At 41.2% G+C, this 22,459-nt stretch overlaps 1 protein-coding gene across 1 annotated transcript in view; it reads left to right on the top strand.

Annotated features, from left to right (window-relative positions):
- Positions 1-11,926: 11,926 nt before the first annotated feature.
- Positions 11,927-22,459, top strand: part of si:ch211-63b16.4 (kinesin heavy chain) — a 32,775-nt gene continuing 22,242 nt past the window's right edge. Inside the window, exons 1-7 of the mRNA XM_036593696.1 lie at positions 11,927-11,991; positions 13,262-13,428; positions 14,413-14,474; positions 15,153-15,236; positions 16,012-16,156; positions 18,000-18,073; positions 20,913-21,051. Of these exons, the coding sequence (XP_036449589.1) occupies positions 13,356-13,428; positions 14,413-14,474; positions 15,153-15,236; positions 16,012-16,156; positions 18,000-18,073; positions 20,913-21,051 (577 nt within the window). The 5' untranslated portion in view covers positions 11,927-11,991; positions 13,262-13,355. The remainder of the gene's footprint in view (positions 11,992-13,261; positions 13,429-14,412; positions 14,475-15,152; positions 15,237-16,011; positions 16,157-17,999; positions 18,074-20,912; positions 21,052-22,459) is intronic.

The raw sequence follows: 22,459 nt of genomic DNA on the forward strand, positions 1-22,459 counted from the left end.
AATGATCAGTTTTCACATGATTTGATTAATAAGAGCAATGCATATCACACATTTGCGAGTCCAAAATCAGATTTCATCGCCTAGTTAGACGTAGCCTAAGATTCCTCATCACTTTGTCTGTCTGTGTATGAATGAGTGAAGAGGAACAAGCTGTGGAAGCCCTGCTCTCTGCAGCCTGCAGAAGAATGTTGGACCCTCTCACGGGGATTCATTCATGAATGAGTTATGAATGAAAGGATGAAGGTCTGATAGATGCTGCTTGATTTTGGTCGCGTCAAAAGTCCCCACATGCTCTCTGTCCAGCACGGCGGCTTTATTATGGACGCATCATCACTATCGAATAGCATCTTTATTACCATGGGAACACGTGGATGTTTCTTCCTGTTTTGGTGTGTGTGTGTGTGTGTGTGTGTGTGGGGGTGTGTGGAAGTGCTGTCGCTTAGCCGACATCGGGTTTTTTTGTTTTCCTCAATGAGGATGGTGGCTCCTTTTGCGAGCTTTCATTAAATCGAAGTTGTTGAAATATGGAAAAAAAAAACGTGGTTGAAATATTTATGGGTTTATTGTAGGCTGCGTCTTTATACTTGCTCTCATGTAACTCACTCAGAGACAGTTAAGGAATTTTTGTTTGTTTTTGTTTTTTTTATTGTACAATTAACTTTGTTTACCATGCTGTAGTGCTTCAAGACACTACTTAGAGCAAATAAAAAATAAAACAAAAACTCAGTTTACATTTAATTGTTTTTTTTTATTATTACTATTATTATTGGTAGTAGTATTATTTTCACTTTGTATTTTAAATTCCGCCTGAATGAAATGAAATCCAGATGAAACAGCGATGCTGACACTCTCAGTAGGAAAAGAATGTTCTAGGTCCAGCCAATGGCAGAATCCCCCTTCTTTAAGTGTTACGTTTGATGTGAAACTTTTTTGAGCTGATTAAAGTCAAATGAATTTTATAACCACGTTCTCCAGGCTCACAATGTTTGTTTTCTTGTTTGTTTGATCTTTCAAAGAATGTGTTACGTATTTTAAATAATGAATGAACGAAAGCTAGTGTGGTTCTTATGGCTGGGCATTGAAATACAGTGCTTTTATGGTATTGACTTCAATCATATGGAGTATTAGAACAATTTTTCACTTGGAACCAAATTTTAATACACAAGAAAGCAGTCTTTGCATGTGTGAGCTAATAAGCGTGCTTGTTATTGATGTTAAACATCTCTTGATTAGTCTGCACCTGTTGTGGTCAGTAAATATACCCACAGCCTTGTCAGCTTTTGGTTTATAATTAAAAAGAAGGCCTTCATAAAAGTATTCAGGAGTCGATATTGAAGTCAAGGCATCGAAGGCATAAAAAACTACATCCAGGCTTAGCTGGTTAACAATGTGCCAGTGAGAATCACCTTCATCCTTCTCAAGGACGATCTGCCTGAGTTCACCTATATTAAGTAGCGTTCTTCACAAGAGGTGGTTGGAGAATGGGGCTGGAGTTCAACTTCAGGGGGAAAGCTGGTCATTACTGGCAGGGCTGTGGGAACCACGGTTGCGAGCGGGCATTTGCCCCACCACTTTTCGAAGAACTGTGGCGATGCCCCACCATTTTTTGACTTCGGGGACGCACACATAAAACGGACAGAGTAAAACTCCAAGCCAATCAGAATCTCCAGTTCAACTGGAGGCGCTTTCAGACCCACCTTGGTTGGTGCGAACCTGTCGAACTCTCTCTTCAGTTCATTTTTGACATCCGACTCCACCCGAATTCGGGTAGTAGCAAACCGTGCTAATTCACGAGGGAATTCAACACCAGAGCACATTTTGTCTGTACTGTCTGCATAATCTGCTGCTTTAACATTTCACTCTTTACAAATGTGTTTATTAATCAGAGGTTTTGCAGGGATGCCAGTGCTCGTTCCTGCACTGCGAGCTGCTGTAAATAACGAAAGTCAAGTCATAAATTGATATGCGTGTGATTATGGATTGTGGAGCATATTTTTGGCCAACTGTCGGCGACCTGATCAGTTAAACCCAGTTTCATATTCACAAACACAAGTGTCTCTATTTTCTGTTTTCCTAGTGGTGAATGTGAGAGCAACAGAGCGCTTGCATCCCTGCAAAACTTCTAAACCATAAACAAACAACTACGTGTGTAATTAAGTCCACTTTAGTCATTGCAGAAAATGATCTGAACTAAAGGAAAGTGATACAGTATCACAGAAAAAAAAACTGGGTATAAAACAGCCTGATGCTCTTCAGAGACACTGATCACATGATCAGGTTCAGAGGCGAGTATAGGAGCCTATATCAATACTCAAGTAAAAATATTGATACTTGCATAAAATAATCACACAAGTTAAAGTACCTCCCCCAAAACAAGTAGAAAGTAGAAATACAGAAGAAGCAGGTTGAAAATCTACTTAAATACTGAGTAACTTATAGAACTGCTGTGGAACATCTTAGTACACCCAGCATTTATCAGCCCAGGAACTGAAGACTGCGCGGCTCTGTTCTTCTCTTTCTGGGATTTTTTTGGTCAAAAAAAACCTTTTTGCCCTACCACTTTGGGAGGTGTGGCGCCACCCCTGATTACTGGGTTGTCCTGTTTCTGCTAGCGTTTATTCATCGTTGGCAAGGCTTGGTCATTCAAGTGTTCTGCAAGAAAGACTGCTGAAAAAAGTCAGCTCTCTGCTTGAGCCCTTCATGAATTAAGTCAGGTGTGTTGGAGCAGGGAAACGTGGTGGTGGTGTGTTAGTGTGTGTTGCGCTGGTCTGAGTGGATCAGACACAGCAGTGCTGCTGGAGTTTTTAAACACCTCAGTGTCACTGCTGGACTGAGAATAGTCCACCAACCAAAAATATCTAGCCAACAGCATCCTGTGGGCACCGTCCTGTGACCGCTGATGAAAGACTAGAGGATGACCAACACAAACTGTGCAGCAGCAGATGAGCTATCGTCTCTGGCTTAACATCTACAAGGTGGACTGACAGGGTAGGAGTGTCTAATAGAGTGGACAGTGAGTGGACACAGTGTTTAAAAACTCCAGCAGCGCTGCTGTGTCTGATCCAGTCGTACCAGCACAACACACGCTAACACACCACCACCATGTCAGTGTCACTGCAGTGCTGAGTATGATCCACCACCCAAATAGTACCTGCTCTGTGAGGGTCCATGGGGGTCCTGACCACTGAAGAACAGGGTAAAAGGGGGCTATCAGAGAAACAGATGGACTACAGTCTGTAACTGTAGAACTACAAAGTGCACCTATATAGTAAGTGGAGCTGATAAAATGGACAATGAGCGTAGAAACAAGGAGGTGGTCTTAATATTATGCCTGATCGGTGTACATTTTCTAAGCTGTACTGACTCCACACACCCCGTCTCGTCTCCAGGCTTTTTATTTTATTGTTCTGTTTTAAAATATTAGGTTATGAAAAGGTACGAATACATACTTTTCACTGGAAAAACTAAGGTAGACAACTGGACCATAAAACTACTGTTGTACCTTTGAGGGAACATTAACATTGTTTGTACCTTGATGAATGAAAAATGTATCGGCACAGAAACTTTATATCTAACAGTGTAAGGGATGTTAACTATTGGACGTATTAGTCAGTAATTAACCAACACTTATTAATTAATTGATTAACTGAAACTGATTAAAAGTGAAATGTGCAGGTGAGAGGGTACTCCAGGACCAGCGTCGGGAACCACAGGTTTATTGAGAACCCATGCACCACGTATTGAGCTACCTGCTCCAATGTTACACTACTTCAGTTCCTCTTTGACACACCTAATTCTGGTCATTGAGTAACTGGAGCCTACTCAGATCAAAACATCAGCTGCCTATATCATATGTCATCAAGGTCAGTGGTAGCCAAAAAAAGCTTATGCTTCATTTTGGTTGCTAACCGCAATCCATTGCGCTTTCATAATCACTTTAACTCAGTAGGCCTGGGCCCACATTTATCCAGCAGGTCTCATCAGTTTTATGAACGTCTGTTCAAAAAGCAGATACCAACCCCAGATCAGCATTCTCACAAATGTGACGAGTATGGTTCCTGGATTACGCTGGCAAATAAGGTCCTTTCTCGTTCCATCTCTCTGAGTCTAAAACTGCTTCAGTAACTTTGCCTCTCCCTGTTCTTCTCAGAGTACACTACCTGCCACTGATTGTGCATCAGTGTGCTCTCTGAGCTTATCCAAGAGTGTTGCATCAGAAGCCAGCAGCGTTTGCCCGCCCCACACCTGCTCACGCCCATCACCGCAGTGGCCAAGTGTCTGTTTCCACCCGGTAACGCGATAGGCCAGCGTGCTCTAAAGCGAATAGCTGATAACGCCATCCTGTTTGATTAAGGCAAACAGATGATGAGTTGGCACGGAAGTTTTGCGTTGGGTTTCTCAGCCGGAGTGGGATCCTTGAACAGGGTCACCGCTCTTGTCCCTGAGAAAGGATTCTTGGATTGCCCAACGCTGTTCTTAGAAGGCTCGGAATACCCTCAGCTCTGAAATTCTTCAAATCTGAGTTCTAGAGTTCTGAGTTTCTAGTAATTAAAGTTTCAGAATTTGGGGCTATTTAGTAATCGGACGTTAGAACTTTGGGGTTTCTACACACTTTTCTTAAGAGAAAAAAAAATTCTACAGCTCAGAACACGAGAAACCTAGATGTAGAATTTGGATTCCTAGAAACAAGAATTCTGAAACTCAGAGCTTTAGAAGTGTGACAAGTGGAAAAAAACAGGTTACTAGAATCTTCAAAATCCTAGAAAATCCAGAATGCTACATCTCAGAGCTCCGGAAGCCAAGAAGAATTCTAGATCTCAGAGCACTAGGAACCCATGAATTTGAAAACTCAAATTGCTATTTAATAGAATTCCAAAAATTTGAGAAACCCAAAGTCTAGAAGTCCAAGAATTCTAAAATTCAGATTACAGGAAATGCAAGAACACAGAGCTATAGAGACCCAAGAGTTCAAAAACTCCACTTAGTACACACTTAAAAATGATGGCTCTTCAAGAGTTCTTTAGTAAAGAAAATGGTTCTATGTAGAATCATGAACACTCAAAGAATGGGTTCTTCAGATTGATGGAGAATGTGCTGTAGATTTTTGAAAAGGGTTCTATATAGCAGCAAAAAGAGTTCCTCTATTGGTACAAGCCTGACACTGTAACAATAGAACAATCCCTTTTGGTATTATATATGACCCTTTTCAAAAAGGTTCTATATAAAACCATCTACCAGCACATCCTCTATCAATCTGAAGAACCTTTCACGATGCAAAGAATCCCTTAATCATGCAAAGGGTTTTTGAGTGTTCATGGTTCTATATAGAACCATTTTCCTTACTAAAGAACCCTTAAGGAACCATCCTTTTTAAGTGTGTAGTAACCAGTGTTTTTGAATTCTTGGGTCTCTATAGGTCGGAGTTTTGCATTCTTGCATTTCCAGTAATCTAAATTCTAGAATTCTTGAGTTTCTAGACTTCGAGTTTCTCAAATTTTTAGAATTCTATTAAATAGTGATTTAAGTTTTTGAATTCATGGGTTCCCAGTGCTCCAAGATCTAGAATTCTTCTTGGCTTCTGAAGCTCTGAGATGTACAATTTTGAATTTTCTAATCATCCGAATTCTAAAATTTTTGGGGCTTCTACTAACCTGTTTTTTTTCTCAAATTCTTATGCTTCTAGAGGTCCGGATTTTAGAATTCTTGTTTCTAGGAATCCCAATTCTAAAATTACTAGGTTTCTCACGTTCTGAGTTCTACAATTTTGAATTTTCTAATCATCCGAGTTTTAGAATTCCGGGGCTTCCAGTAATCTGTTTTTTTTTTTATTCTCACGCTTCTAAAGCACTGAGTTTTAGAATTCTTGTTTCTAAGAATCTAAATTCTGAAATTATTACATTTCTCAAGTTTTGAATTCTAGAATTTTGTTTTTTGTTTTTTTTTCTCTGAAAAAAGTTCCAGAATTTTGCATTTTCTAGCAGTGTGAGTTTTCAAATTATTGAGTTTCTAAAGCTCTTGAGTTTTTGGCATTGGGTTTTTAATTAATTAATACATTTCTTGAAATCTGAGTTCTAGAATTCTTTGGGGTTCTATAACAAGATTATCTTTGTAGTGTCTCTAACACAGTCCAGTATTGAAGTAGGAAGTTCCCTCCTGCAGGCAATTTTTTTGTCTTACGAAAGATGGTCTACTTCTTAAAATATGTCGGTGTGTTTACAACATGACTGTGGAAAAACAGTGACATATTTTACTGCATTACTCGCATGCAGAGAAACTATTGAATAAATAGCAGTTGAGGTTTTTCTCAGTTTAAAAAATGACTGCAGATTTATTTTTAGGTGCCTTAAAGAAATGCCTCTGATTTGCTGAATGTTACTGTCCTGTTTGAAAATGCTGAATCTTTGCTTGTGCGTCTTTGTTCTTTCCTACAGTGAACATCTCTGATTCCACCAGCTGCAGCAGAACCACCACAGAAAGAAGCGACACGTGACGTGTTACTTTAATACTGGAAATCAAAAGCCAGTTTCTGCACCTGAGCTCCTGGTCGTAAAGTTGAATCCTGAGATAATGAGAAGCATTCAGGTCCCTGTTCTCCATGCTGATTAGTATGTAGGGAGCAGTGAGCGCCTCAGTGGTTTGGAACTCGTCCTCTGTGCCCTGGCTCTCGCAGCGGGCCCCTGCGCTGGCTGCGTTTGCTGCTTTTGGTCATAACTCATTTCCTTTGAGCTCATGTTGAAACGCTGGACGAGGCCCCCTGCAGACCCGGTCTTGCAGAAACCCGACCCCCCGCTCCTCCTGACCCACTTTCGTTCTAACATCAGCGCATGAGTCCAGCTCGGGCCTGAGGGCAGACATGTACAAAACATCTTGGGCCAGTTTAAGCCATAGTTTGGTGAAAAAAGAAATGCACCCAAGTGTCTGTGGTCTTCTTGTGGTGGAGCTTTGAGGCTAATGTAGCTGACAAGTAATGGAAGCTTATAGCCCACCAATTAGTATGGTGCTAAATGCATGCCTAAATAATGTTTATGTGGTTAATAATAAATAATTATGTGCTTTCTGACACTGTATGACTCACTGTTAGCTATGAACATGGACTAAGCTAAGTTGGAACCCTGAATTTTGACCATTCATTTGTCCACTGTTTTTTATGTAAGCTTTTACTCACTGGATTCAACTCATCAGCTTAAGCAATTGGTTGATTACTGTCCTGAAGAGTATGGTCAGCATGTAATCCATCTTTTTTAGGCAGGGATTGACCCCATGAGTTCCATTATGGCACAGGCACAGCCAGAAAGCTTTACCTTATCTTTATTTTCATATGTATTATCAGGGAAACCCCTGATTTTTCAAGAAAAACTCTTACTAATTTACTGGTTAAGATGTAAACAGAGCAATTCAGAGTGGTTTGGTGTGAAATGCTCCATTCTAGAGAAACTTACAGAGTCAGAATTTTTCCCAGTGGTGGTGATAGGAACCAGACGTCCACCTCTAAAAGCTCCCTCACAGAAAGTTTTGAAACAAAGTTTTGAAATGTATTTAAAATGTATGTTAATCCATTTATTTTAATCTGTTCATGGTTGAGGGATACATGCAGGGTGTTGTGAGGCAAAATAGTCCCCAAACAAAACTTGTTTTTTCAGATTTTCCACTATTTGTCCATCAAAAAAAAAAAATTACCTATAAAACTCAGAAGACAGTGTAGGTTCACTGGTGGTTTTGGATAGTGAACATAATGTCTATGTTTGTGTTGTAGTCATGGCAACCCCTGGTTCCCATCACCACCGCTGTAAAGACATCTGAGTCTCCTCAACAAACCCCTCTGAATAAGTTTACATCTTGAGGTTTGAATTATTCTGAAAGTTTGAAAAATTGGTGCTATTCCCCTTAATAACTCTACTTCTTGGTAATTTATTTTGTGCTAGAAATTATTTACCATGAGTGACGTCTTCAAATTTATATTTACTGAAACTGGAAAATAATAATATTCAAAAAGTTATATTATTAAAGTTATTCTTAAGATATTCATAAAGTGTCTATAGCTTATAGTTAAACGGCAGTGTCTAATGGGTGGGGCTGTCAAGACCACCTTTGTCAAGTCCAAGACTATAGTCAAGATAGGGGTCTGTATTTAAAAAACAGAGCTTGAAGCTGGTTAACAGACTTACCTTACAACTTTTTGCATCTGGGGAAAAGTTACTCTTACACAATACAGCTTTAACCTTATTTAAATCACTGCACTTGATCAATAGGGGGCACATTATAGATGCTTTCTTGGTCTGAACTAAATCCAGAGCTAAATCTGTGACTGGGCCTTTTTCGTGGTCCAGTGAACACGAAAATACAGCTGTATGTGTAAAACAATTTAGTGCGATATAGATTTATGTCTGCTCTGCAGTACTGCAGTCTTTTACTGCCACCTGCAGGTGTGGGAGGGTGATGTTCTGTCTCCAGTGAGCTGTCGGCCTGAGTTAAGGCTGAAAATAAACAGCAGGGGGCCTAAAATATGTAGGTCTGTCTAGAACATAATTATGGGGAATGTTGTGAGTTATGATATGAGCCTGAATATAAAGTGTGAGCTTTTTGATGATGAAATAATGATTTTTCCTTTTAGGCTTCTTAGCAGTTTTTGTTTTCTAGCGTCATATTAATAACCCAGAGAAACGTCACGTATAGCACTGAAAATTTCCTTTGGGGGTTCTGCAGTCATACTGAGCCTACATGTGACCCACAGGGAGGACAGAGCTGAGAGCGCAGCAGGTGTGTGTGGGCTGCATACACACAAAGGAGAGGAATCCACACCATTTAACACAGACACAGCTGGTCATGGCAGGTCTCCCTTTCTCTGTCTTTCCCATCCCTGTCTCTCTCCTGCTGTAACTTTCCCGTCGTTATTTATCATCCTGTTCTATGAGTCTTTATACCACCAGTGGATTAAAAATATTACACCGGTTCTATTTCCCCTACCGCCACCGTCTGAGGGTCCTCTTATCCTTGCAGCCACACTGGAGGGTTTTTCCACTTCTTTCTTACCTTTTTTGATGTTTCCATTACCTTTACAGCAAAATTGTGAGAGATCTCCTACCCCTACAACCACTTTCTGAAGATCTACTAACCTTAGCCACTTTTTCTGCTACCACTAGAGCCACTTTCTGAAGGTCTACTGCTTCTGCCAGCACTTTCTGAGGGTTCTTCTACCTCTGCAGCCAGGTCCTGTTGGTTCCCCTAGCCCGACAGTGACCGTTTTGGAGGTCCTGTACCCCTACAGCCACTTTCTGAGAATTCCCCTAGTCCTGCAACCACTTGTTGAAGGTCTGCTTCCCCTATAGCCACATTTTGAGGGTTCCCCTATCCCTACAGCCACTTTCATAAAGTCTACTACCTCTACCACCACTTTCTGAGGGTTCTCCTACCCCTACAGCCGTGTTCTGGTGGTTCCCCTAGCCAGATGGCCAACTTCTGAAGGTCTACTAACTCTGCAGCCATATTCTGAGGATTCCCCTAGTTCTACATGCATTTTCTGAAGGTCTGCTGTCCCTACAGCCACTTTCAGAGGGTTCTCCTACCCCTACAGTCGTATTCTGGTGGTACCCCTAGCTCTACAGCCACTTTTTGAGGGTTCTTCTAGCCATACAGCCACCATCTGAAGGTCTACTACCTGTACAGCCATTTTCTGAGGGTTGCTCTAGCCCTATATTCACTTTCTGAAGGTCTGCTATCCCTACAGCCACTTTCTGAAGGCCCACTACCCTTATAGCCACTTCCTCAAGGGTTCCTCTATCCCTACAACCACCTGCTCAAGGTCTATTACCCTTATAGCCACTTCCTCAAGGGTTCCTCTATCCCTACAACTACCTTCTGAGGTCTATTACCCTTATAGTCACTTCCTCAAGGGTTCCCTTAGCCGTACAGCCACTTTCTGAAGGCCTACTACCCTTATAGCCACTTCCTCCAGGGTTCCTCTATCCCTACAACCACCTGCTCAAGGTCTATTACCCTTATAGCCACTTTCTCCAGGGTTCCTCTATCCCTGCAACCACTTTCTGAAAGTCTCCCACCCTTATACCAACTTTCTCAAGGGTTCCCCTGCATTTGCAGCACATTTGCACATGGAGGTCTGCTACCCTTAGAGTGACTTTCTGAGGGTTCATCTATGTCTAGCCACTGCACCCAATAGTGTGTTTGATGGCTCTTGAGCACTCTAAGGGCTTGTGTGTGTGTGTTATGCTGCACATTCTTCCCCCGAGTGGGTTGTAAAACTACAATAAAAGCCCCAGAGAGATGCTGGGAGGGGTAAGGGGGGTGTAGGGGGTAAAAGGGGGGGAAACTTATCAGAGACATTCCGGCCTGCTGCTCAGGAAACTCCTGCCTGTTTGTAGCGTATAGATGAGCAGTGCCTTTACACCTACAGCACTGTGCAGAACACAGCGAGACAGGACGGAGATGAAGACCAGAGCACGAAGGTGTTAAGCGTGTGTAACGATTTCAAAACAGTAATAAAAATAAATTCATTAAATTTCAAACAGTGTATCAAAATTTAAACCTGTATCACCAATATGCCCACTGGTCTTATCTTTCATGGACAGCACTGTCAATAAGGCATCTGGGTGCATCCCATCAGAGTAAAGTGTGCAGGTAAGGGGGAGGGGTGTCTGTCATGCATAACAAAAAAAAAAAAATAATAATCTTGACCATAGAATTAGAAATAGCATGTGTGTGCATGTAAACATATGTAAAAGCTGTCCGCATGGTGCAAACATTAAAATATTAAAAGCTGCACTATGTATTTCTTTGATAAAACCGAAAAATGTGTTATTACTGAGTCGAGAATAAAAACAGGCTATAATATGGTGAGTATGCTCTGCTGCGAGTCGCCCTCTAAAGCCTGAAATTACCATTTATAAGTCGGAGATGTCAGGTCAGGAGTTTTTCACACCATGTCGCACGTCTTTATGTATTAACGTCTCACACACAGGCTCAAAAAGAAGGCCCAACTCGATGTTTAGGTCTCAAATGATCTGAAAATCAACATTATGCTGATGAAGATATGATGGCAATAGTATATAATTCACACACAACCTCAGAGACTTGTCCTTCACCAAGTTTTGACTGAGTTCTCTTTGATTCTCTTTCAATCATCAGATTCATCCACTCGGGGAAGGGGGCCAAAGCACAAGCCGTGCTACAAGATGAATGTTGGGTGCAGTTACACATTTCCACCAGAGAGGCCTCCAAATCCCCAAAACGTACGCAATGTAGTGTTAATTTAAGAACACAAGCTATGTATACACACATCGTCACTGTCCGAAGGAAAACAAGAGAGGTTCTTTAGTAAAGAAAATGATTTGATATAGAACCATGAACACTCAAAGAACCCTTTGCATGATTAAAGGGTTCTTTGCATGGTGAAATGGTTCTTCAGATTGATGGAGAATGCACTGTAGACATTTCTATATGGAACCTTTTTGAAAAGGGTATTGTAGCTTTTCAAGCTTGACATTGTGACAATAGCAGAACCCTTTTCAAAAGGGTTCTATATAGAACCATCTACAGCACATTCTCCATCAATCTAAAGAACTCTTTCGCGATGCAAAGAACCATTTAATCATGCAAACGGTTCTTTGAGTGTTCATGGTTCTACATAGAACCATTGTCTTTACTTTAACCCTTGAAGAACCATCATGTTGAAGTGTGTAAAGGACGGTTGCCATGTTCAAATAAAAATAAGTAAGTAAATAAATAAAATAAACAAAAATGAAGATACATTTGTTTTTTGAACAGCGATGATATTCAGGCGCTGCAGTGGAGCCTGTGTGCGCGCGTCCGCGTGCGTGTGCGCGCGCACAGAGAGCGGAGCGCGCGTCAGTCAGTGAGTGAGCGAGTGAGCTCGAGCTCTCAGTGCCGTTTGCGCTTTTACGCGCGCGGAACTCCGGAGCTTCAGAAACCAAACGGGACTTTCAGAGATGAACGACTGAAGGAGAAGCAGCGACAGAGGTGAGTACGGGCGACTTAAAGGGGAATTCCACCAGTCTTTTAAAATTTCTCCATAATTCAGTGTTTGAGATGTAAGCAGAGTGATTCAGAGTGGTTTGGTGTGAAATGGTGCAGATGTCTTTACAGTGGTGGTGATAGGAACCAGGGGTCGCCATGACTACAACACAAATATAGACATTTTATTCACTATACAAAACCACCAGTGAACCTACACTGTCTTCTGAGTTTTATATGTAATTTTGATGATGGACAAATAGTGGAAAATCTGAAAAAACAAGTTTTCTTAGGGGACTATTTTGCCTCAACACCCTGCATGTATCCCTCCACCATGAATGGATTTTAAAGCCAAAATCTCCTCAAAACTTCTGTAAATCAATGTCTCAGGTATCAGGTAATGAATTCATAACCATTTCATGTAATAACTTTCTGTGAGGGAGCTTTTAGAGGTGGACGTCTGGTTCCTGTCACCAACACTGTGAACAATTCTGACTCTGTAAGTTTATCTAGAATGGAGCATTTCACACCAAACCACTCTCTGAATGACTCGGTTTACATCTTAACCACTTAACTTTGTAGAATTTCTGAAAAATGGGTGAAGTTCCCCTTTAAGTGTTGATACTTAAGTGAAATAATGACCAAAGTTAAAGCAGATGAGCAGTAAACGACTTAAGTAGAGCTCCAAAAACTACTTCAGTACTCTGTGACTTAGAACTGCAGTAGAACTTCTATCATCTTCTTCTCATCTGTCAGCAGAGGAGCTGAAGTTTGTTAGACTCTGTTCTTCTTTTTCTGGATTCTTCTGCTCCAAAGTGAGCCGAGTGATCAACAGTGACACAGAACAGGAGCTGAACCAGCACAGCAGGATAAAACTCAACCCAAAGAAATTGCAATAAATCTGAGTATATGTCCAAAAGTGTCTAGACAGCCCTTTAAGGTGCACCCATTGACCGAGATGTTGAAGAGAAAAGCACTGACCGATAGAATGGGTTACTCTGGAGCAGCCGCATGAGCCTAAGGTCACCATGCCCAATGCCAAGCATGGGCTAGAGGGGTATAAAGCCCCCAGGTGGGCTGTGGAGCAGCGGAACTGCATTCTCTGGAGTGATGAAGCTCCATCCAATACCTTTGGGATGAGTTGTAGTGATCCAGAACTGACCATCCAACATTAGTACCTGACCTCACTAATGCTCAATCAAATCCTCACAGCTATGTTCAACATTTAGTGTCATCAAGGCTCATGTGACTTCTGTCTTCCCCTCTGTAAGAACAGAATATCTTTCTGAAGCTGGTCAGTGCTGACCGTCTGACTGCACTGCTGGGCAGAAGCTGAGAGGAGGTTTATAGCCACAGAGGACGACCTTCAGATGGAGACTGACCTGAATTCCAAAAGCTTCAGGGTGGTCCTCTGCCTCTGCCCACCAGAGCACACGGAATCAGGTTAGTTTTACACCAGTTCATTCATTACTTCATTCACTGAGTTCTTCATTCACTCATTTAGTTATTTATGAATTCATTTATTCAGTCACTCATTCTTCTGTTTGGGTAGTTGTTCATTTATTTATTCACTCATAATTCACTCACTCACTTACTAACTTCAACATTCATTAACTAGTTCTTTAAGTCACTCAATATCTCACCCACCCACTCACTCACTCACTCACTCACTCACTCACTCACTCACTCATTCTTTCATTTGGGTAATGATTTATTTATTTATTTATTCACCCAGTCATTTGCTCATTCATTCACTCACATTAATGTGTTCATGCACCCATTCATTCTTTCCTTCATTCACTAACTCACTTTCATTCACTCACTCACTCACTCACTCACTCACTCACTCACTCATTCATTCATTCATTCATTCATTCACTAACACACTTTCATTCACTGTCTCATTCATTCATTTGAATAGTCATTAATTTATTTATTCACTCACTCAGCCATTCGCCCATTCGTGCACTCACTCACTCACTCACTCACTCACTCACTCACTCACTCACTCTCACTCACTCAATCACTCTTCTTTCAGCTCTCTTTACATCCATCTGCTCATTCAGCCATTTGCTTATTCATTCACTTACATTTTCAACTCTTCTCACATTCATTTTGCACACCTACTCATTCATTCATTCATTCACTCATTCATTCATTCATCCATTTATTCATTAATTCATTAATTCATTCACAAATGCACTTATTTATTCATTCATTCATTCATTCACTCTGTTCCTTCATTCACTCAGCATGTATTTTATTTATTCATACACATACCTCTGCATTCATTCACTCACTCATCGTTCATCCCTTTCTACTATGAGCCCAATGTAATCCACAGACTGATTCTTACAGCTGTTATCATTTGTATGTATGGCTGTTTTGTGGTTGACTCTGTATCAGTGTTGTTGTGTTTGTTCACAGCTGAGCCGCAAGTGTCTGTCAGAGTTTCAGGGCTGAACTCGGTCACTGCTGAAACCGGCAGGGTGAGTGCACAGCAGAGAAGAGCTGCTTCATTTACATACACACGCTGAACTATCTCACACTGCTGTCTCTCTCATACACACATCAGAAACATCTGGCAGAGCAGATTTACATACAGTACAGTAGCTGACAGTAGACAGTACACACTCATGCATTCACACAGAGATCCACACCTCCCACTCAAACGGTTCTCTGTCTGTCCAAAAGTTTGTAGACAGTTTTTCTTCTGAAATGAAGGGTGGGAATAGTGAGTTTGTGCTGCAATAACAGCTTCTACTCTTCTGGGAAGGCTTTACACTAGATCAGAGTATTAGTGAGGTCAGGTACTGATGTTGGATGGACAGTTCTGAATCCCTCCAGCTCATCCCAGAGATACTGGATGGAGCTCCATCACTCCAGATAACACAGTTCCAGTGCTCCACAGCCCAATGCTGGGGGTCTTTATACCCCTCTAGCCCACGCTTGGCATTATACAAGCTGTCTGTGTGGAAGTGAAAGTCTGTGTCAGCATTAAGTGACCTTAAAGTCTTAAAGCAGCTGATTTCACTGATCAGAAGACTGTCTGGATACTTTTGGCCGTTTTTCAGATGTGTACTGGAAACGTTGGAAAGTGTGCAGTAGCACTGTTCTGTGTGTGCGTAACAGCTGTGTTTGGTGTGTGTGTGTGTGTGTGTGTGTAGGGTCATCGTGCTCATGTTCTGGACTTTGACGCTGTTTGGAGTGAAGGAGCTTCTCTCAGAGACGTCTATGAGTCAACAGCCAAGGCATTTAACTCACCGCTGATTCACATACACACAATATTACACAGAGACGACTACTACGCTACACTGTGATCATGATTATACTCTCATCTCTCTTTCTCTCTCTCTCTCTCTCTCTCCCTCTCTCTTTCTTTCTCTCTTTCTTTCCTTCCCCTTACTCATTCATTCTTTTTTCCCACTTTCTCTTCTTTTTTAAACTTTCTTGCCAACTCTCCTGCTCTCTCTTTCTGTATGTTTCTCTATCTTTCTCTCTCTCCTTCTCCACTCTCTCCTCTTGCTCTCTCTTCCTCTTTCGGTCTCTTTCTCATTCTCTGCTATCACTCTTTGTCTCTCTTGCTCTCTGTTTGTTCTTTGCTCTTTTGTTCTCTCTCTCTTTCACTTTTTCTCTCTATTTCTCTCTCCTTACCTTTCTCTTCCCCTCTCTTTTGTCATTCTCTCTCTCTCTCTCACACTTTTTCTCTTTCTCTTTTTTTTCTCTGTCTTTCTGCCTCTATATCTGTTTTTCTGTATTTCTCTATCTCTTTCTGTGTTTCTCTCTCTCTTTTCTATTTGTCTCTGCAATTCTCTCTCTCTTTCCCCCTCTACATCATTCCCTATCTCTCTTTTTTCTTTTTCACTCTCTCTCTGCACCCTCTGTCTTACTCTCTCTTTATTTCTCTCTCCCTCACTATTTCTTTCTCTTTCGTCCCATTTTACTCTCTCTCTCTGTCTCCCTCTGTCTCCCTCTCTCTCTCTCTCTCTCTCTCTCTCTCTCTCTCTCTCTCTCTCTCTCCTGTAGCCCCTGGTGGAATGGGTGATAAGGGGGTATAACGGGTCTCTGATATTGTACGGTCCCTCCAGCAGCGTGGACCCCCATTCAGTTCAGTCCAGCAGCTGCAGACTGAGGGGCATCATCAGTCGGGCTGCTGACCAGATATTCAGCTGTATCCACAGGAGGAACAGCAGCTACATCAGTAGTGGCAGCAGGACAGCAGTTTCACACGGGCCGAATCTTTAATTGTACTTCTGCAGGCGGGAGTCTCTACACTACAAAAGCCAATAATAACCCATAACAGTGGTGCTGACAAGTGTCTACAAATACGTTCATCTCATACTCAGCTTACAACAATCTCAAAATGAGAAGCTTCGATACATTCACTATAATATATAAGATGATTTTACTGAGATTTTGGCCTCCATAAACTGTTCCACACAAGACATTACTTAACAAAATTGAATTGTTTATTGAAATAAATAGAAGGAGTTGTCCAGTCAGTGCTAATGTTGCTAACCATAAGAGCAAACAGTCACTGATTAGCATTATGAAAATGATTTCAATATCTCCCATTTATTGTTAGCCATGTTAGCATATGTTTGGCTGAGCTATTCCTTTAGCAGTGCTTGATTGTAGTGAATGCAGATATTTAAAGGTGATTTTTCCACGTTTTCCCGATTTTCTGGGGTCTTAATGATTTTCAGTTTCGTTGCCAGTTCTGCGTTGTACTGACCCAGGGTGGACCCAGTCAGACAAGGCTAAAATCAGCTTCCTATTCACTTGCTACTTGTTTGAATTTTTCCGTTCCAACTTAAATGGTGCCGCAGTTATTATTATAATGTCTGAGGCGCCAGCATGTATCTCACATGTGTCAGGCTCCAGTCCTTGCAGGACAAATCACTGCAGACTTCAGCTCACTGCCTCATTAAACACACCTGATTCAGCTCATCAGCTAATTAGCAAGGCTTTCATGAACTGAATTCAGAGTGTTAGATGAGGGTAAATGCTGATCTCCACAGCACTTTGGTCCCAGAAGGTCCCCAATTTGACACACCTGATGTAGCTGCTGCACCATTTAAGGTGGAATGGGAAAATTCGAACAAGAAGCAGGTAAATAAGAAGCTGACTTCAGCCTTGTGTCAGTACAGGTTTTGCTGACTGTAGCCGAAACATTGCCATCAAAAAGAAACTTTATCCACGCGGTGCAGCCGAAAACAGAGCAGTTCCTGTGCTTATCTCCTAGATTCAACACAATTAGTGTGTCCCAATTCAGGGGCTGGATCCTTTGAAGGATGCAGTCTACGAAGGCGAGTCCTTCGAGGGCTGCTTAGACCCGCGAAGGCCGAACTGAAATGAGACGGTCTGTGCTACGGCGGATTTTCTGTTTGCGTCACAGCACCGCTGTTCCCACCTTTACCGCTGCATCACGAAATGCCGCTCCTGTTAAGTTCTTTTAGAGTTCTTTAAAGACAGAGCCGTAAACTTTGATTTTAGTTGTTTATTTTTTCATTTATTAGAGCTGAAGATGCTTCACCACCGACTACTGACTTGTTGGCTGGAGAAAGATGCACCTGTTGGATCCTTCATTGCCATGGAAAAGAAGAACACATTTCTCGGCCGCATGTGAAGGAGCCTTCAAAATCGGACAGCCTAATCGCGCCGCTGTGACGCAGTCAGCCTTTAAATGCAGCCTCCGAATGACGCAGCCCCTGAATTGGGACACACTGAATGTCAGCTTGTGAAAAAAAACGGCGCATTCTTTCTCAATGGTAGTTCTCAAGCCGTGGGTGGAGTTACTCTGATGGGGGCAGTATTATTCTAATGAGCCTGTATGTGACATAAGAAGCGGAGCCAAATCTGAACAGCTTGTTGAATGCCATGTTTCCTGAACTAGGCAGCCCTCTGAACGATGTTGTCTTATTTCACAGTTTGTGGGTTGGTAGGGACTCCAGATAACTAAATGTATGTGCACAGTATGTTCAGAAATTCATCCTTGATCTGACCCGCCTCAGCTCCAGAGTGCTCTCTCTGTAGAGTCAGAGTTTCCTTTTACCACATCTCCAACGAGAAGATCTACGACCTGCTGGTGAGTGGATTCTTCACACTGCATAAGCTTTTTATGGAATAATCCAAGCAGCAGTACTTTATATATATAGCAAGCTGTTTGTAAGGTCTGGTTGATAATTCAAGTGTACACATTTTAGTGTCTACAACATACTCAAAAACACCCAGAATTCCCAGTGAGGTTGTTGATTTCTGTTTATTAGATCTTATTTTTCCTTCAGATCTTATTGTTCCTTTCATATATTTTATATACACTGTAAAAAAACGGCTCATCAGATCTCAGATCAACCTAAAAAAATGACTTATGAATCAACAAGTAAACTGGTTTAATTCAATGTAAATAAACAGTTTGAACTATTCTTTCAATCAAAGTCTGTTTTGAGTTGAATTAAACTAGTTCAATTATTTGTTACTATACAAAGTAATTTAGGTTGTAATTTAGTAGTTTTTTTAGGTTGAACTGATGAGCCAGTTTTTACATTGTATGTTAAATATAAGTTTGATGCACTTTTTTGGATTTTATGATCAGTTTGGTTGTAACAAATTAACTTATTGCTGCTGTCAGAACAAAACCTCATATCTCCATTTTTCAGTTTTTGACATAATTTGAAGATGCCTGCTGCCCTTCGCATTGTGTGTAAATTTCATGATAAATGAACCAAAAGAAGGGTCCCAAAATGACTTGGACGAACGTCTGGTTCCATTGGCTTACATTAAAAGTAAAGTATGTTTTTCCTTCTCCTGTAAAGTTACCATTTAGGAGATCTGAGGTTTTGTTCTGACAGAAGCGATATATATACTGCCAACTAAGGGGTTTTTCTCAAAACTCAAAGTTTTGTTAACAAGCTGCCTTAAAAATTTGAGTAATGTGAGCTTTGAATGGTTAGTTATCAGATCAGAAGTCTGTGTCAACTTTTATTTGAAGTTCATATAACTCAGAATTTAAGCCCAGTGATCAACCTTTAAGTTTTAATTTTTTACAGTGAATAATTAATTCTTTTAGAGGTGGGATTAGTTTTCAGGGGGGGAATTTGTGGTAATTAATTACACCCCCATTTCCAAAAAAGTTGGGATGCTGTGTAAAATGTAAATAAAAACAAAATACGATTACGTGCAAATCATTTAAACCATATATTTCACTGAAAATAGTACAAAGACAACAAGTCAAATGTTGAAGCTGAGAAATTTTGTTGTTTTTTGAAAAATATTTGCCCATTTTGAATTTGATGCCAACAACACGTTCTAAACAAGTTGGGACAGGGGCAACAAAAGGCTGGTAAAGTTGTGTAATGCAGAAAAACCCTTGGTGGTTGATTGGCAACCGGTCAGTAACATGATTGGATATAAAAAAAGCATCCCAGAGAGGTAAAGATGAGGAGGGGTTCACCACTCTGTGAAAGACTGCACAATCAAGTAGTGCAACAATTCAAAAATAAAGTTTCTCAACATAAAATAGCAAAAAACTTTTGCTTTTCATCATCTACAGTGCAAAGTAACATTAAAAGATTCAGAGAATCTGGAGAAATCTCTGTATGCAAGGGACAAGGCCAAAAACCAGTATTTGCTGGACGTGATCTTTGGGCACTCTGTAGTGGAAATCACTGCATGGGCTCAGAAACACTTCAGAAATCAACTATCTATGAAAACAGTTAGTCACTGCATCCACAAACGCAAGTTAAAACTCTAAAATGCAAAGAAGAAACCAAACATAAACAGGATCCAGAAACGCTGCAACCTTCTCTTAAATTGGACTGAGGGGAAGTGGAAAAATGACAAATCACCATTTGAAATACTTTCTGGAAATCATGGACACTGTGTCCTCTGGGCTAAAGACCACTCAGCTTATTACTCAGCACACAGTTCAAAAGCCAGTATTCATGATGGTATAGGGGTGCATTAGTGGACATGGTATGGGTGACATGCACATCAATGAAGGCAACATATGCTGCCATCCAGACGACGTCTTTTTCAGGGAAGGCCTTGATTATTTCAGCAAGACAATGTCAAACCACATTCTGCATGTATTACAACAGCTTTGCTCCGTATTAAAAGAGTCCAGGCGCTAAACTGGCCTGCCTGCAGTCCAGACCTTTCACCACTGAAAAGATTTGTCGCATTATGAAATGAAAAATACGACAAAGGAGACTCTGAACTGTTGAGCAGCTGAAATCCTGTATCAAGCAAGAATAGGAAAACATTTCGCTTTCAAAACTACAGCAGTGTCTCCTCAGTCCCAAAACACTTACAGAGTGTTGTTAAAAGAAGAGGTGATGAAACACAGTGGTAAACAGGCCCCTGTCCCAACTTTATTTGGATGTGTTGTTGGCATTAAGTCAAAATGGGCATTTATTTTTCAAAAAACAATAAAATTTCTCAGTTTCAACATTTAATATGTTGTCTTTGTAGTATTTACAATGCAATATAGAGTTTAAATGATTTGCACATCAGTGCATTTTGTTTTTATTTACATTTTGCACAGCATCCCAACGTTTTTGGAAATGGGGTTTGCACTTGCTTAGTGGGCGGAGTTTTCACAGGCTCTACCTGATCGCCATGGATACAGGAAACCTTTGAGAAAGTCAAAGTAACTGAAACTTCTTTTATACTGTGTTCCTCCGTGTTTGAAAGTGGAATAAAACAGCGAATATGTTATATAGTCAACTTTCAAACTGTACATGCCCGCTGGCTTCTATTATAAGTGATTTTCAAGTCAGTGTTTTCTGTTCTTTTCTAAGATGAGAGAAGGATATTGAAATGACTGTCTGTGAAATTGGAAAAGTCTGGAATATTCCTTCAACTGTATAATCACATCCAGTTGAAGTGTGGGGACGTCTTCTTCTACCTGTCCTCTACCTATTCAGGAGCCTCATGTGAGTGAGGTGTGCCGTATCCATGACACAGAGGAGGCGGTGCTTCTGGAAGGCCTGAGAGAGGTGGAGGTAAGCTCCGCCGAGGAACTGCTGCAGGTGTTCCGCCGTGGGACCGCCCACAGGAATGCAGGTGACAGAATTATCGACCTCCTGGCCACTTTATTAGAGACCCTGCTCTTGTAGTTCCACCTTGCTGGTGTACGGTTCATCTGTTGATGCACAGTTTGATAATTTATAATAATAATAATAAGTTCAATTTATATAGCGCCTTCCACAAACCCAAGGACGCTTTACATAGAATCAAAACAAAAGTAAAACCTAAAGACTACAGAGAAGAAAAAAGGAAGGTTTTTAGCAGAGATTTGAAGGAAGACAAAGAAGAGCAATTACGAAGAGTGGAAGGTGGAGAATTCCAGAGTTTGGGGGCAGCAGCACTGAAAGATCTGCCACCCATAGTAGAAAGTCTAGTTAAGGGAACTGTGATGAGTCCAGAATTAGAAGATCGGAGAGCACGAGAGGGACAGTATACTGAAATGAGATCAGAAAGGTATGTCAGAGCCAGACCATGTAAAGCCTTGAAGGTGAGAAGAAGGATTTTGTACTTAATCCTAGAACTAATAGGAAGCCAATGCAACTGTCGAAGAATAGGAGTGATATGAGCTGTGCGCTTGGTGGAGGTAAGAACCCTGGCTGCTGAGTTTTGGATGTACTGAAGATGATTTATTAGTTTAACTGGAAGGCCATAGAAAAGTGAGTTACAGTAATCGATGCGAGAGGAGATGAAGGCATTGATCAACATTTTAGCGTCAGTGTCGCTCAGCATAGGGCGTAAGAGTGCAATGTTACGCAGATGATAAAATGCAGTTTTGGTGACCAGCTTAATGTGAGACTCAAAAGTGAGAGATGAATCAAGAAGACAGCCAAGGTTCTTAACAAATTGGGCTGGCTTAATATCGACACCATCAATGTTGGCTGAAAAGTTCAGTACCTGGGAAAGTGAGGTTTTAGCTCCAACTAACAGAACCTCGGTTTTATCAGTTATTTGTATTGTTTTGCAACCAGAGTTTTACATCTCTGACACAAGAACTGAAAACCTGGGCGGAGGCAGAGAGGGAAGTAGTGTTGACATAAATTTGAATGTCATCAGCATAGCAGTGAAAGTTAAACCATGGTTGTGGATGATCTGACCGAGTGGGGAGATGTAAATGATAAAGAGGAGAGGCCCAAGGACAGATCCTTGGGGTACACCTCGATCTACAGGAGCAATACCAGATTTTTTGGGAGCCCAGAAATGTATTGATGCCTATCAGCAAGGTATGACTGCAACCATTGAAGGGCAAGGCCAGTAATGTCAACAGATGACAGTCTAGATATAAGAAGATTATGGTTATCTGTCTCAAAGCTGCTGTTAAATCTAAAAGAATCAGGATGTTAAGAAATCCAGCAGCAAGTCATTTACAACTTTTACAAGGGCAGACTCAGAACTGTGTGGGGTGCGGAAACCAGACTGAAAAGGCTCATATAGGTTATTGGCGGTT

Source organism: Colossoma macropomum, unplaced genomic scaffold (assembly GCF_904425465.1).
Source record: "Colossoma macropomum unplaced genomic scaffold, Colossoma_macropomum, whole genome shotgun sequence".
NCBI lineage: Eukaryota > Metazoa > Chordata > Actinopteri > Characiformes > Serrasalmidae > Colossoma > Colossoma macropomum.